Genomic DNA, 17,556 nt, shown 5'->3' with positions numbered 1-17,556 from the left:
AGAGTATACACTGGAGGATGGAAAGTCTTTTCAATAAATGGTATTAGCAAAACTGGACAGCCAAATACAAATGAATGAAATTAGACAATTGTCTCACACCATATACAAAAATTAACTCAAAATGGATAAAAAAACTTGGACGTAAGACCTGGGCATAGGCAAAGAACTCCATCACATAGGCTTCAGTGATGTCCTTGTGGATTTGTCTCCAACAGCAAGAGAAGACAGCTTATAAATAAATAACTGGGACAACAAACCAAAAAGCTTCTGCCTAATAAAAGAAATGATCACTAAAACAAAGAGATACCCTACTGAATGGAAGAAAATATTTGTACATCATGCATATATGATAGTTAAGATCTACAAAGAACTCTAAATAACAAATAATCCAATAAAAAAATAAGCAGATGAGCTAAACAGACACATTTCCAAGGAGGACCAACAGGACCAATAGGCACATGAAAAAAATTTGTATCATCACTTATCATCATAGAAATACAAATCAAAACCACAATATGATACTACTTCACACCTGTGAGAATGGTCCATATCAAAAAGACCAGAAACAACAGTGTTACAAGGATGTGGAGATGAGGAACCATTCTACACTACTGGTAGGAATGTAGTCTGTTCCAGCCCCTAAGAAAAACAGAACTCAGATTTTTCAAAATATTAAAGGTATATATATCATATCAATTCCTTGGTGGTGGGTGTAGTGGAGTAGCTTACACCTGAAGGGAATGATCCTATAACACTATATCACAAATAGTGTTGTAAACTAAAGTTGCCTCAATAAAAAAATACTTAAAAAAGAGAAATCACCAATAGGTCAATATGAATAAGATAAACAACCCCGTTAATTGGGGAAAGAACATTAATAGGCAACTAATGGAAGAAATATAAATAGCTAATAAAAGATGTTTTACTAATAAGAGTTGTAAATTAAAATAAGGAATGTTTGTCTGATTGACAAAGATTAAAAAATGAATGGTACCTATTATTGGTGAGGGTAGTTTGTGATGATGTAAATTGGCACAACTTGTGTTGAAAAAGCAACATAATAGTTTATAGAAACCATAAAATGTCCTCTACATGTATCTATTACAGCTCTCAGCTTCCAGGATCAGGTTGATTTTTTTTTCCCTGAAATTTTACTGATTTTCCATCTACATACATACCTATATAATTTTGGGAATACAACCTCACACCTCCACATGTACACATAGCTCACTCACCCTTCACCAAATTTCCAGTGCCACAACCCATGGTCTTTCCTCTACCCATTGCCCCTGGTTACCTCTGGGTAACCAGTATATTTTTCAGATTGTAGAAACTACAAAATCAGAGTTTTAGAGGATCAAAAATAACCTAAATAACATGTAATAACAGATTTAATGATATGTTAACCAAGAGAAAAGGATTAACCCTTTAAGACAATATCACACTTAAAATTGATAAGACCAGACTATGCATATCCTTTACCTTGAGTCAGAAGTCCTCTAAATTGTTCAACTGCTTTGTGAACATCTACTTGGAAAAATTCCCAGAGTTGAATCTTTGGATAAACATCCTCCCAAATTATTTTTCGAATGCACTGAAAAATTTTAATAATTAAAAAAAAAATTTAAATTTTTTTCCTAAATATTACTTACAATACTAAAACACAGAAACTGCACATTTAACAAAATTTTGTTATGCTTTAGTGTGGTACTCCTCTATACATACTGACATTCATTTGATGGTCATTTTCAATTAATGCAGGCACTCCTTTTTCTTTGTATTTCCCTTCTGCAATGTCACAGGATAAGTGCCAAAAGGCTCTGTCTAAGACCCAGGCAGGCTTTAAGTGTGGAGAATTCACAAGGTTATATGCACATTCTGGATGTTCCTGGATCCATTTACTATTAGTAGCTTAAAGGAAAAGGAGACAGAGAGAGATCCTATAATTAAATTGAAGTAAGTATCTATGTTAAGTCTTGAGGTGGAATAAAATAAAACCTATCACTATTTCCTTATATATATATATATATATATATATATATATTTGATATCAGTAGTTCAGTAGTTTATAATGATATTCCAATATGAAAAAATTTTCTTTGGTTGTAATATTCTGTCACCCACTGTACCATACATTTTTCTTTTCTGTTGTAGGAAATTTAATGATGGTAGACAGCAAGCAACACTGATTTCCTTATGCCATTGTAGTAATAACTTTACTTTTGTATAGGAGTTAAGGGTCTTGTCCCTGACCTGTTCTGAAATGCTCCTTCTTAGACCGAAGGACATATAGGCAGGTGGCCTTGTTTTAAAGCAGAAAGTTAACTGTGTCTTACACTCTGGGTTAAACTAGCCACTGACTGGCTTTTAGGTTCTAGGGCAGAATAGCTCTCCTTTTCCATTTATTTCCCCAAGTGCTTCATTTTTCTTACTTATGCATTGAATGAGAGGACACTTCTTCAGTCCCACCTAAACTCTAGGTTCTCTTACCTGTCTTAGGACTTAAAAACATCATTTATACCTGTTTACCTACACAGGAATTTCTTCACGTGTGTGTGTTTGGTGGGGAGGTGGCAAGGGTAGAGATTCCGTCCTCTGGACCTTTAAATATACTTGTATCTCTCCAAAGCTAAGAATACAAACACATATTGTGTCTAGTGTGGTTTCTCTAACTTCTACATAGTCTATTAGTATTAGGACCAGACATCCTGAAAACACAACCTATATCTGTTGTTTCTACTTTTTCCCCACTCATTCCTTTCCCACTGCAAACTATTCTGCATCCAGCAATCCAGAGATGACTCCAAGCCTCCTAATCATGACATTTAGTACCTGATGGACAGCAGTGCTGGAGGGCAGTATGCAGTATGTTAACCAAAAATCTGATCATATGTCTACATATATCTTTATTGAAAATGTGAGATATTCCAGGCACTGTTTTGGAAGCTGGGTTATTCTATAGCAAGTGAGAGAGGTCCCTGTGCTCATGGAGCTTTTAAATAGCTTCAGAGTTCCCAGGATTACTTGGGAAACTCCTTTATAAAAGATCAGAAATGTTTCTGTTATTGTTAAATGATTGGTACCACTCAAAATTACTGTCATTTATGTATGTAAATTAGAGATTCTAAGATTTTTTTTTACATTGTGGCATACACTGAAGATAGTACTTGTCAGATATACTGTAGTAAATTGAAAGCTGATCATGAACAGAGGTTTCTCCAGGCCTATCTAGTTTCTCTGACAGGTGAGGATCACTAGATGGGAAGTTCTAAATTATTTTGTAGAATTGTATGTATTAGTGAGGAATCTTGGGATCCAAAACAGGTTACATTTAATAAGCTCTTTTAACATGTAAAAGATGTAATTTTCAGATTTAAGTTCTAGGAGTTTCCAAGAATCTTCTCTCTAAATAAGTCATTCTGTTCTGTTCATATATGCCATAGTGACAAAGGTGCTGCCCTGGTAGTATTTGTTATCTGGACTAAAAAGTATTAGTACTGTAAATTAAACTATGTGATCAATATGTCCCTGATAATGATCACTTTCCTGTTTCTATAGGTGTCATGTGGAAATTAGTTATATAATAACCATATCTTTGTTTTCTTTGAAAGAAAATTTTACCATATCAGAGAAACTGAATTTAAAGTGTAGGACACCTAAACATCATTAGCTTTTTCAAAATTCTTGTTATATAAAATAACAGGAAATGAAATAATCAGAATACAACATTCTCACCAAAATTAATAGAAAGGTAGTGAAGCTCATACCAGTATGATTGTAGACGACATCAGTAATACAAAGAATATTCCACTCCTTTTTCAATTTTTCCACTAGCTGTCCAACATCATTCCAGGTATACTTTTCATTAGGTCTTGAAAAATCAGGATTTAATTCTAACTGATCAGCAAGGGAGTAACATGACCTAGACAGTCCAAGCGTCTGTAATGGGGTAAAATGAATCATGTTGTAACCTGCAACACAAGAAATCAAAGATCACTGTAAGAAAATGAAAAAAACAAACAAACAAACAAACCCAAAAAACCTAAAATTACACAAAATAAAAATTTAAACTTTCTTAAGTAATTCTGGGTAGCCAGGTCAATGTGCTACTAGAAGAGAAGTCAAAGAATTGGGTTAAAACCCTAGCTGTACTGGGGCCTGACCCAGTGGCGCAGCGGTTGAGCGCTGGGCTGAGAAGCTGCCCGCGACCTCTGCAGCGCCGGTTCGATCCCCGGCTGCTCCCGGGCCACCGGAGGAGGGTCCCACATGGCGCGCAGACCTCTCCTGCCGCCCGCTGCTCCCCTCAGCAGTGTACTTCAGTCCTTCTGCCTGCTCTGCTCCCCGCTCTGGCTCTGGTGAATTCTCTCACCCTCCCGTGCTTCTGACTGTACCCAGTGCTTGTATAAATAAATAAAAATAAATCTTTAAAAAAAAAAAAAAAACCCTAGCTGTACTGTAGTGACTTTAAAGAAATCTACTTAAATCATTCAGGATATCAGTGTCCTCCTCTATAAGACAGGAAAGGTGAGATATGTATTTGGAAAAACAATCACACAGTGCTTTGTTACTATTAAGGGTTCAATTTATATTTGTTGAATGGGTATATTTACACGTAGAAAATATATTCTATGCAAGTAAATCAGTAGCCCTTTCTCTTACTTTTAATGTCCACAGTACTTTCACTCTGTTTTAGTTACATCAGTGAACTTCCCACTTCTTTCTTATGGCTACACCATAATAATAGTGTCTATATCACTATTTTAAAATTGAAAGTATAAAATTAATATTATCCTTTATTTAAGAGTAAAACATAACTTGTTTTATTTTATTCTTGGTATGTATGATAGCACATGCCTACCACAAGGAAGATAATCTACGTTTGTTGAACTAAAAGTATACATAATGATACATTTCCCATCACATTTAATAGTTTACTATAAATTTTTATATTAGAAATCTTAGAAACAATAACTATCTTATTTTATGAAAGAATTCCTTAATTTATTAAGGTGAACTATATAATTTGCCGTTTTTGTAGATTAAATATGGTCAATATCAATAATTTCATATAATTCTATTACTAAATACACAAAATTATAAAGGAGAATCAAAGTTTTGAAATCTGTATCACAAAGAAGAATTATTTATCTTTAAAAAGAAGGGAAAAGGAAAAGAAAGTTGACATTACCTGATTCTTTTGCAACCCTAAGTCTGCTTTCCCATTCATCAAAGGGTCCCAAACACTTAGCTAAATAAGTCTGGAGAGTAACACAGTCCAAGGGTAACACATGGTTATCAGCACCAATACGTAAAACAGGATCCACAACTATGTAACCCCCGCCACTTTTCTCATTTCTAAGAGAAAAAACAAATAAACCTTTCAATTAATACAGAATAAGAAGAGTCCTCACCTAGTAGTCTAACTGAAAGGTGAATGTCCCATTTAGAAATGTATTTATTTCTAAGAATTTAAAATCACTTAAAAAGTTGCAACAAAGCTTAATAGAAAAGCCATGTTTTGTCCTTTCCAAACTCTACATAATTATATAACATATAAAATATCTAAAAATGGGCCTCCCTGGTGGCGCAGCGGTTGAGCGCTGGGTTGTGAAGCTGCCCACAGCCTCTGCAGCGCCAGTTCGATCCCCGGCTGCTCCCGGGCCACCGGAGGAGGGTCCCACATGGCGCGCAGATCTCTCCTGCCGCCCGCTGCTCCCCTTAGCAGTGTACTTTGGTCCTTCTGCCTGCTCTGCTCCCCACTCTGGCTCTGGTGAATTCTCTCACCCTCTCGCGCTTCTGACTGTACCCAGTGCTTGTATATATAAATAAATAAATCTTTAAAAAAAATATCTAAAAATGTTGATATAATGACAAGTATACAAAAATCTATCAGTAATAACAAGGGTACTTAAATGAATAGTACCCTATAATCAGGTTACAAGAAATGTCTACAAATGACTATAAAAGGCAAAAAGCCACTACCTAGAAAAATACTACTACTTTGAGTCTGCAATGAGCCTTAACAGTTACAGTTTAGAAAAAGAATAAACATATTCTATTTGCATCTCAAGAAAGTCCTGTAAAAACTACACTGCCATGGTTCACACAGTAATCTACACACATTAGTTAATATGAAGTTATAGAATAAATTAACTTTTTATCTTTCACATACAGAACACTTGACTTACCCTTGAAGGAAGTAATACTGAAATGACCCAGCCTGTTGAAGATGAAGTTTACAGTACTTGTCAGAATCATCTTCTCTTCCTGTTGGGTTTTCCCATTCCAGGGAATGGAATTTTTCTCGATTAAATGTTTCTCCAGGAAATGGATAATTTGTATATACAGTAACTGCTTTTCCTTGTAAAGTTGGGCCTAGTCGAAACTGTAGTTCAAACCCTAAACAAAAAGCACATTTTAAAAGACTTACTGTAAGACTTACATGTTAAAAAATAGTTGTTTTATCTAAAATGTTACAAAACTATGGTTTTTCAACATGTTTAAAATTAACTCCAAATATGTAGTGCTATTTCTGAAATAACTGCATCCCAATTTAGCTGCATTTTATTTTTTAACAGGCATAGTAAACATCAGCGAACTACCTGCTGTGCACTGTCCTTTTTCTGTCCCCTGGAAAACAGATTCCTATTCATGTGGCACTCTGGGTTTCATGAACCCCTCAATCCCTTTCAACCCTCTTTCCCGACCACTGAACTGACTGCTAAGAGGTGGGTATCTAACCAGAGACCTTCTCTAGTATTTTTGAAACTGCAAAAGAGAAAGTGAGTTTCTCTGTGGCATCAGAGTATGTGATAATATGTAATACTTGTCAAGTAGCAGGGGACAACTATCTCACCATACAGAGAAAGCCAGTCTTCCCTAGAGAGGTCAACCTTTAGAAAGACAGGTTTTTAACAGAGGCATCTGAGCCCCTGATACCAGTCATTCCTAATGTCTGCTCAAATCCAGTGATGTGGTAATAACAGGTTAACAAGTAAATGTGTGGGGTTAGGGTAGGCTGTAGGTAATGAGGAGGCCTGGTTTTGTAGTGTCTGCTGACTTCCTGGTGGAAACGGCGTTAGCATGGTCCATCTGAAGCAATATGATGTAACTAAATATGGAATTGGGAGGAGATATACACAATCATCAACTATGAGTCAGCCCAAGTGAATTCAACACACTATTGCCTATATCCTTACTCTTTATGGTTTAGTTATTTAAGCCTTTCTTGGAATTCTGACAGCCAAAACATTTTCACTTTGTCCAATTTAGTCTATTTTTATTAAAATATATCTGAGACTTCTATATGTTGAAGAAATAAATTCTAGCTTTTTACCCAGGCAGGGGAAGAACAAGCGGTACTTGAGGAATGGTGAGGTCAGGAAAGCTTTATTACTCATGCATGAGGTCTCAGACCTGGGTAGTCCTATAAGGTCTGAGAACTGGTCTAGAGACAAAGAGTTTCTTTTATACTCAACCACTTTACATTGATAAAGTTGGTTCGTTAGTATACAAATTCTTGACTCAGGAAAAGGGGAAGGATACAGATCTTCCAGGATGGCCTGGGAGATCAATCAGCCTAGCAGGCTGCCAGACCTTGTTTAGATATGCTTATTAAGGAAGCAAACTTATTATTTACTTTACATTTCCAGGTCTATGACTCTTTAACAGGGAAAGATTTCTTTTTCTTAGCAGTTCCCTTTCATTTACTGTGTTACAAGTATTTTGCCAGAAAGTGAAGACAGCCTTAACTCATCACAATTACAATTTTACTTTAAGAGGTTTAGTTGGTTTAAAGAGGCCTTAGCATGCCTGGTGATGCCAGAAATAACAAGAAACTCAGTATGGGGGGACTGAAATAAGCAGGGGAAGACCCATGATATGAGAAAAGAAAGGGAATGAGGCAGGCAAATCAAGACTTGCAGGCCACTGTATTTTGATTTCTTGCCAGAAATGAGGAGCCAGTGAACAGTTCTGAGCAAAGGTATGATGTTTATTAAAAATATCAGGTTGAAGATGTCAGCTTCTGGTCACAATGAAGTAACTAATATTAGGCTTGCCCTTTGCTTAAAAACTAGAAAAATATATCAAACAACTATTTTCTTTCTTTCTTTTTTTTTTTTTAAAGATTTATTTGTTTATGCATACAAGAACTGGGACACAGGCCAGAGACAGAGACAGAGTGGGGAACAGAACAGGCAGAGTGACTGAAATACATTGCTGAGGGGAGCAGTGGGTGAGTCAGGAGAGGTCTGCTGTGCCATGTGGGTAGCTCCCTAGCTAGCTGGGGATTAAACTTGCGCTGCAGAGGTTGTAGCTAGCTTCACAGAGCTGTGCTTAACCCCTTGTGCCACTAGGGAAGCCCCCCAAACAACTATTTTCACAAGAGATAGTGAAGGATTGTAATGCTTGAGAAAAGCATGATCTCTAGCTTTCAAATTGGGGGAGCTTTCTGAATTGTGACACAGGAACATGAACAGAAGTCTCACTGAGTTCAGGAGACAGAAATTAGGATGAGGGGAGGCTGAAGAGACCAGAATTTTCAGGGCAGATTATGGCATAGAAGGGAGCTACACAAAGAAGGAGCTCCACATATCTACCTAGGATCATCTAGGGCCACCCTGAATTCTAAGCTCTATATGAGAAGGGTTCCGCTCCATGAGTTCGGGAGAAGAACAACTACTAAGAGCAGTTAATTAAACAATTCACATGTAGGGCTCATGTAGGCCTGACAGGCATTATAATTTTTGAGCAGCAGAGTGAATAAACCTGGTTAATCACCTGGCACATTCAAAAGTCATGCCTTAAACAGTTGAGCTCAAGTAGCCCTAGAGTAAAAACTGTAACAGGGTGGTCCCCAGGAAAGGGGGAGGTTCCCTGCCCCACCCAAGGGAGGGTGGAGCTGAGCAGGAAGAGGAGAAGCTGCAGAAGAGACTGAGGAAGAAAACAGGATGGAGCCAGGAGACCTGGAGGAGGCGCGTGGAGCCTAGAGACACGTAAAGAAACTGCGCTTGTCTTTTGGTCGTGGACTGGGTGACACAGATGTGGGTGAGACCCGTGGGGAGGTGACCATGGCAGCTTTTATCTTGATGTTGATTTTGCTCTTTTCCTTCCGGGCTTGTCTGGTTGTTTCTGACCCTTTTCTGTGGGTCCCCACTGGAAGGTGCTTTAGACTTGTGGCAGGCTTTGGGGCCTTGCTCTGGGCCATTCCCATATGGATGGACTTTTACCCACGAGGGGATGGGTAACTTTGGGTGCTTCATTTAGAAACTAGACTCTTTTTGCCTTACCTGTATTGTTTCCTAGTTTTATTAAAGTTCCTTCCCATTAAAGTCTCATATGTTTTGTGTTGATGTGGCGGATGGCAGAACCCATTTAGAATAGGCAGGTTGCGGGGTTTGGGCTACCCCTCTCCCTGCCCTATAACAAAACTACTATAAATCTATCGTATCAAAGCTTAAAAAAAAAACCCTCCAAATCATTTCACTCAGTGCAATATAGAGAATTTGCTGGAATATAAAGAAAGAAAATAAAGTAACACAAAATAAACCAATCCAAAACCTAGAAAAATGACTGAAAATTGAGGCTACCACAGGGGTAGGGTTGAAGGTACGCGAGCAAAGTGGGGAAGGAAGCCCAATGGACTATGGTAGACTATGGTACTTTGTTAGTGGGGGTGGGGTGGTAACACACATCTGAAGAAGCATGAAATCATATACAGTGTTGTAAACCAATATTATCTCAGTAAAAACCAAACAAACAACAAGCCTCCAAAGCTGATCCACAGATACCATAAATGGTTGCTAAAATAAAACTCACTACTCCTTTAAATCTAGACAATAAAAGCCAGAGTTTACAACTACATAACATTCATAATAGCCAGTATCCAAAACTAAAAAAATAAACTACTAAACAGAGAGCGAAGGCAAAGGGATTGCCCACACAGACATCTGGGGTAGACCATTCCACAAAGAGGAAACAGAAAATCTAAAGGACATGAGCTTTCTGATTCTGACAAAGATGGCATAATAGACTGGATTTAAATCACTCCTCCTTCATGTTTCCCCCCTCCCCAAACATGAAAGAAAGAAAACAACAATAACAACAAAACAGACACAATATATGATGGTGTCAAGACTTTGGATATCAGGCAATAAAGGACAGCGATCCCAGAGAGATGAAAAATAAACAAGGCAAGCGCTACTATTGCTCCTGCCAACTACCTTGAAAGAATTTCTAAGATGAGGCACAGGGAGGAGGAACCCAGGCAGAGCTCAATTGATTTCCTGAGCTGAGGAGATAGAACTAAGAATCTGTGGAAGCAAAGAATCTTATATTTCTCAGCTTGAGTTTTCAGATGAGGGTAGTGAATTAGGTGTAGAAAGCTGCACAGAGAAAGAACTCTAGAGATCTGCAGAAATTCTCCCTTAAGTATTGAGCAGTGTACTCAAAAGTGCAGGAAAATAACTGTGAGGAAAATAACTAAGATCAGGAATAGTGCTTGTTGCCACCAGCTGAACTGGAAAAACTCAAAATTCATGAGGCGCTGGGTAGAACGTTCAAAAGGATCTTGCTTCGGGACTGGGGAATAATGAGTTCAAGAAAGGGCATAGTTAGTTGTAGACTGGTTTAACAAATCATAAAAGTAAAACCCAAAAGGATTTATACATAGATTTTTTGAAATAATTTCTGGAAAAAAGTATGGCTGAAATCTGGCAGCAAGGAGAGAGGTGGAATTCACACAAATATAACACTATAAACAAATTTCAAAATTGCTTGGCTAGTGTAAGACCAATTGAGGTTGAGACAAAAAAAAGGAAAAACATTTTATTACACATGCGTAATTTTATAGCTGAGGAAAATTTTAAATTAGAGCTCTAATTATTAAGAGACAGATTGAGAAATAATTGCTTGAAGAATTAGAACATGAAGTAAAATACTTAATGACTATGAGAATCATAAATATCTACATCTTTCCAAGAATGATCACATTTGTTATAGAAGAAATAGTATCCTTTTGAACAAGTACAGATAATCAGATTAACTGCCTGGGCATATTTAAATAACCTGTCTCCTGTCAAGTTTATACAAATATTGTTTTTATAATTACACAAGGATTCAGAGAACTTATGGTACAAAGGTTAAAACTTACCCAAAACCTCTGAAACAGTATTTGGATTAGCGATCAAGCATTCCCAAGATATAGTTATTTATTTATGTAATTGTATGGTGTTTTAATACACTATAGAAATTATAAAACATAAAAATAAAGGATAGTATGTAAATAAAAATATTTTTTTAACCCAAAGAAGATGAAAACTGTAATATGAAGAGATTTATGCATTCTTATGTTCATAGCAGCATTATTCACAATAGTCAAGTCATGGAGCCAAGCTAAGAGCACAACAACAGATGATTGGATAAAGAAATTGTGGCGTATATACTCAATGTACTACTAGTCAGCTAACTAAGAAAAGATGAAAGAATGTTTGTTGGGACAGAATGGATGGATTTTGAGATAATTATATTAAGTGAAATAAATCAGAACATAAAGGACAGTTAATATATGACTTATCTGTGGAATACAAATAACCAAAGAACACAAATTGGCAAAGCACTGCAAAATAATCTGTGACTTTGAAAAATATACTGGCTACCAGAGGGAATATGGGGGAGGTAAGGGGACATAGCAGAAGGAGGGGGATAGATATTGGATGGGAATTTTGGTGGAGGATGAAAGAAGCATGTGCATATTTGGAGAAGCGAAAACGTCTTCCCAAAGTTATATAGATATGTAAATGAATGACCTATTAACAAAAAAAGAGAAAAACAGTATTTTAAATAACTATGTTTATATATTAATTCAGAAAAAATCCTTTAGTGCTCACTAAAAATTAATATTGATAACATCAGTGAAAGCAATGGGATAACATGAACTATTTTTAAAAGCCCTGGTTTAATGCTTTGTGATAAAGTAATTCAAAGATTCCAAGTTCTATTTATTCTAATATTCAGTTTTAGTTGCCTCAGAGTTACAAAAAATACCAAAGATACCCAAATCAAAATGTCAGAAGATCTTGGTAGCTATGTTGACTCCACCATATTAATTTTTCAAACTCATTCACCAATTATGTAAAGATTCTTTTGAAATGTGGCCAGTAAATTTGGATTTTCCCTGATATACAGCAATTGTTTTACACACTAAATAGATGCTCCATATTTATATATTCAACAGATAATCTGAAAACTGAGTCATTTATGTGGGTAAAATCATATATTGGAATTGTTACTAAAAATACACATTCAAAGTGCTCTTGGCTAAAGCAAGAGTTGGCAAACTGTGTATAGCCTACTCTGTTCCTGTAAATAAAGTTTCACTGGAACACAGCCACACCCATCCATTAGGTACTATCTGTGGCTGTTTTCATACCACAGTGACAGAGCTGAATAGCTATAACAGAAAGTGATGACCTGCAAAGTTGAAAATATTTACTATCTGAATTTTTACAGAAAAAATGTGCTAAACTCTGCTCTATAGCATCAATTTTCAACAAAAAGCAGTGAACTTTCTCACTTGTGTTTACCTCACAGTTAGTGTTTACTTTTTCTGAAAATATTTCCCACATACAGACCACTGAAAGCTATGTTTCATTCCTAAAAAGGACAAATCTCAGTGAATTTCAAACACTTTCTAACTCTTTTTCAATTCTGACATCTCTTGAGGTAAAAGAGGTACTTATGGTTACTCTACTCTTGTTACAAAGTATTACGAAGTGCAGCCTCTACTATTTAACATAATATAGCCTGCATATTTATTTAACCTGGTTTAGGTAAAAGTATAATTCATGGCAACAATCTGCAAACCAGTGTTGGTGTGACTGTCAATCCCTTGCAGACCTACAATCTCCACTCTTTTCTCAGAGCACATCTTTTTGTTTATAACTCTCCGACAAACTAAGTGTATCAGTGTCAATTCATACATGGCAAGTTCTCAAATAATATCATTTTGCTATAATGCTGATGGGAAAAAAACCTAATTCCTGGCCTAAGCCACTGCCTCTGTAGAGTTTACACATTCTCTTTCTGTCTACATGGGTTTTCTCCAATTTCCCTCCACATTCCAAAGATATGCACACTCACTGGTATGTCTAACATGCCCCATTCTGAGTGAGTGTGGCATGTGTGTGATGCAGGTGGCAATGGAAAGGCATCCTGTCCAAGGTTGATTCTGCCATGTAAGCTGAGCTGCCAGGCTATCCTAGACACTGAACTAGAATAAGGGGACTGGGAAATGAAAAAAATGCAAATTATTGTTTAATATTAGCAGTATTTTGGGTCTTTATTGAGAAGTTTGGGATGGCCATGTGATGAGAAATATTCTGTAGGAACTTAACTCTTGCTTATATCAAGAATCCTATGGTAAAATAGATTTCATCATGTCATTTTGCTTAGAGTCAGTTTCCAAGAACCTGCTGATGATGCTAAGGAGTTACTATATTAGAAAAATATAATTACTTTTTAAAAACTAAAATAGGTAGAAAGATAGAAAGATAAAGTCTATATTTTCTTTTAATATCTCAGTAGATCAGTGTACATCCCCAAGGGCACAGATCTGTAGTCAAGTTATTGAAAATAAAAATTTTTATATACAGTAAATGAAACATCAGAACACCTAGTGTATGTCAGAATCCATAATTAGTTGCTCAGTTTGCTAAAATTAACTTAACTAGTACATGGTGTGACTATCTTGTTCCTTTTCCTACTTCCAGGAAAACTACTGTATTTGCGAATTCAACCAAGCTAGTTGAAGAGGGAACTGTGAAGATTTTAAGGATTATGTGGTTGGATTATGTGCATATTAAAATGAGTCATTAAATTATTATTGTAAACTAAATTTTTCAATCTTGTTGCCTCCTCCCAATTTATATAAACTGGAGCTCCTAATCAGGAAACCATTGCAAACATTTTCTTCTCCCTCTTTTTTATAAAAATTGAAAATTGAACAATCTATATAAAAGATAGAAGAATTTCATGTTTAGGAAATACTGGTTTTGTTCATTATTCTGCTAAATTTTATAGGGAATATGAGAAAGGCAATGATAAAGCTAGAAAAAACAATCACCTGGTCTAGATAGCCTTGGAAATGAAAAGAAATTCTTTCTTGAAGTGAAATTCATACACATGAACATGGAGAAAAGCAAAAAGGAAAGAAAAATGAAGAAGGACTTGGTGACCAACTAAATATGAAGGAAGCAAAAACCATCAGCGTTTTTGCTCACATTTAATTGATTACCATATCCCAAGAATTTTAAAATGTCTCATACTCTGTCTCCTCTTTTACAACACTGATGTAATTAAACCCTTAGCTTTAACCAGACATGATTTTTAAAATAGCCTTCTTAATGATTTCTTATCTTCAACATCCCTTCTCTTCAATTCTTCTTCCCCGTTACAGTTATTTTCTGTAATAACATGATCACATCATTACTGCACACAATAATTTTTGGCATGTTCCTATTTATGTCATTTGGAAGCATTTACTGGTGTAACCAGAGTTAGAATCAACCACATAATCCTTAAAATCTTCACAGTTCCCTCTTCAACTAGCTTGGTTGAATTCTCAAATTTTGCTAGCTTTAACTGGAGTTTTACTAACCAGTCAGCAAGGACGTATTGGCTTTTACACACTGCACTAGGTTTTTTAAGACTGTCTTCATAGATCTTAAGCTCTTTTGGACACTGATACACTGTAGTATTGCTGTGTACTCACTATGAAATCAGAAAGCAAAGAAAGGAGATTTTTAAAAATGAGTAAAGTTTAATTGAGGAAGTAGAATTTTTTTTGAGAGGTAGATAATACACAAAATGACAGGGGATTTAACAGATATATAGGAATTTGACAGAAGTGGAGATGTAGCAAGCTTGAGAAAAGCTACTACAGAGGGAATTAATAGAGGGGAACTATAAAGATGGAGGACACTAATAATGGGGAACAATGGGGTTCCTCATTATTTCCATTCCAATCTTGACTAGAGAAGTTGGAATTTCATAATAGTGTCTTGGAAACCACGCAGAGTTGTTAAAATTTTATTTTATAGACATCAAGCAATAAAAAGGAAAGAGATTGCACAAGAAGATTATTCTAGCATCCCTATTTAGGCATGTGGAAGAGAGAGAGAGACAGGCAAGCAGAGATATTTGGAAAGAAATTATAGGGCTTATAGAGAGTTTAAGAAAAGAAATTATCAAAGAGCAGTTTCTAGGTTGGAAACTATGAAAATGGAGACATCACTGTAACAAATAGGGAAAACAAGAAATAAAGAAATTCTGAGGAGAGGAGATGGTTTTGGACATGTTAGGTTTAATCACATCCAAGTGGAGCTATCCCAATACCTAATACTGGTATGAAGCCAAAAACCCAGGGTAAGAATAGCAGGCAATGTGATCTATCAATGCTTTATATTTACTTAGAACTTTAAAAACATGTTATTAATCTTGAGCCTCAACAGCCAGGAGAGTAAAAAAGTAGAAATTAATACCTTCCTTTCACAAATAAAAGACATTAATGCTTAGAAATAAATTATTTCTCAAAGTCAAACAATTTGTAAGTGGCAGAGTCAGGGAAATTCTGGTTCTTTACGCTTGCCATCATACTGGCTGGCTTCCAGGAGGCAAGCAAAGCTCAAGGCCCTTCCTTTAAAAGGAGTCATCAGCATGGAGGCAATAGCTGAGACTCTAAGAATGTATAAATCTTTGAGGGCAGGAGAATAGGGAAGGAAAAAAAAAGGATTCCTTGCTGATACACACACTTAATTACAACGTGGAAGGAAAAGAGACACCACAAAGTTGACAAGAATACTAAAGAGGATAGGACAAAAATCAAAACCAGAAAAATGCCGAGTCAGGAAAGCCAAAAATGGAGTTAGTACTTAGTGATCTTAAATGTCAAAGTTGGAAGAAGATGAAGATTTGGCATGGAATAACACATTTGATGGCTAAATTGTTTTTCAAAAATTAAACTCTTGAAATAATTGGGGAAAAATATTCCTCAAAATGTTTACTACTATCAATGTCCATTTGGTACACCAATAAAGGGGACTGTATTTTATTTTTCATACATCAGACTTCTTTCTCACAAGTTTTATTAATAAAATAAGTGTATTTTCCAATGTTGAAACATTTTAATTCTAAGAAAACAATCTATTTATCAAATTTATCAATCTATTTATCAAATTATAATTCAGCCTCTAAAATCACAACTCAAAAATATGTTAACATAACCTGATCAGTTACTTCATTATTCAGCTTTTTCTTTCTCCATATTTGGGAAGTCTTTGCTAAACATATAGTTTACATTTTGCTGTGATGTATTTATGAATTCAAAGTTTCAGCAGAAGAAAAGAAAGGCATTAAAAAGAAAAACTATAGGTATATCCAATGTAAAATTACATATGAAATAATTTATCAAGTTTTATTTTTTATCAAGTTTTAATAATACATGCTGAAAGAAATAATATGGTCATTGTTCTGATAGAATAGGCAAACTTTGTCTAAAGTGGATGTTAGCATAAAAAGAAAAGTGAACTATTTTATCTTCATTCTAACATGACAAAGTGTTTTCAACTAAAATCAGCTTTCATCAGTGGTATTTTTAGATCACAGAACAGATTTTACACAAATCAAGTTTTAGAAAGGTCCTTAGAAATTATCTAACAAAGTCTTAAAAAAGCATGACAGTCAACAAATTAAAATTTTAAAAGACAGAACTAAGCAAACAACTTGCTACTGACCTTGCTCAAGTCTGAAGAGGGTTTTTTCCAGCCTTTCCATTTCGTTCAGAAGTAGAATTCTAATCTGTTTACTGTGCTCCATTTTGGCTTCGAGAGGATTTGAACTCTTTCAGAAGAATTAAAAGAACTCCAAAATCCAGTGGGTTACCCCTATGAGACAAAAAGGAATTAAAATAAAGAAAATAACTATTCTCTTCAACTCTCTAAGACTGACAGCCAAACTTACATATTCTAAATGAGTCTTAACCCTAGCAGACCACTGACAAAAGCCAAATGTTACAATGAAGACCAGAGAGGACAAATTGAGAGTTTTTTCTCCCTTTGAGCACAGCAAGATCGAAGTAAAAATATTGTATTATAGGTACTTAGAATGAAAAACAAACAAACAAACAAAAAAAACAACCAAACAAACAAAAACCAAAAACCCTAAAGCATTCTCAGAGAAAAACAGTAAATTTTGGAAATCATGGAGTTGGGGGCAGAAAAATTCCAAATGATTTTGAAGACTCCAAATGACACTTCTGCTCACAAGAGATTAGTGTGCCCCAAGATAACAGGTGGGAGATCTCCCCATCCCAAATTCGGGTCAGAAGCCACCAATGAGGAGAGGACACTGGGGGGAAGCAGCTGCTGTCCCTGGAATAGCAGCCGCCACCGAGGATGTACAGACAGAGCTATAGATAGAAAGAAGGCATCCCCCGGGGGGCAGCGGCATTCCTTGCACTTACGCCGATCAAGTTATACGTGCGCCCTCGGGGACACCGCA

At 35.9% G+C, this 17,556-nt stretch overlaps 1 protein-coding gene across 6 annotated transcripts in view; it reads right to left on the bottom strand.

Annotated features, from left to right (window-relative positions):
- AGL (amylo-alpha-1,6-glucosidase and 4-alpha-glucanotransferase) overlaps positions 1–17,013 on the bottom strand; it is a gene marked incomplete at its 3' end in the record, with an annotated part of 53,715 nt that extends 36,702 nt beyond the window's left edge. For 3 of the 6 annotated variants that reach the window (XM_084243671.1, XM_084243672.1, XM_084243673.1), the window contains exons 1-6: positions 16,791–17,013; positions 6,189–6,399; positions 5,189–5,355; positions 3,768–3,971; positions 1,730–1,911; positions 1,483–1,594 (exon numbers count right to left, since the gene is read on the bottom strand). In XM_084243671.1, the coding sequence (XP_084099797.1) occupies positions 1,483–1,594; positions 1,730–1,911; positions 3,768–3,971; positions 5,189–5,355; positions 6,189–6,399; positions 16,791–16,872 (958 nt within the window). In that variant the 5' untranslated portion in view covers positions 16,873–17,013. The remainder of the gene's footprint in view (positions 1–1,482; positions 1,595–1,729; positions 1,912–3,767; positions 3,972–5,188; positions 5,356–6,188; positions 6,400–16,790) is intronic. The other 3 variants (XM_084243674.1, XM_084243675.1, XM_084243676.1) reach the window with 2 other exon arrangements.
- Between the last annotated feature and the right edge of the window lie 543 nt (positions 17,014–17,556).

This window comes from Talpa europaea (assembly GCF_964194135.1).
Source record: "Talpa europaea genome assembly, chromosome: 9".
NCBI lineage: Eukaryota > Metazoa > Chordata > Mammalia > Eulipotyphla > Talpidae > Talpa > Talpa europaea.
This window is presented reverse-complemented; position numbering and strand designations above follow the sequence as displayed.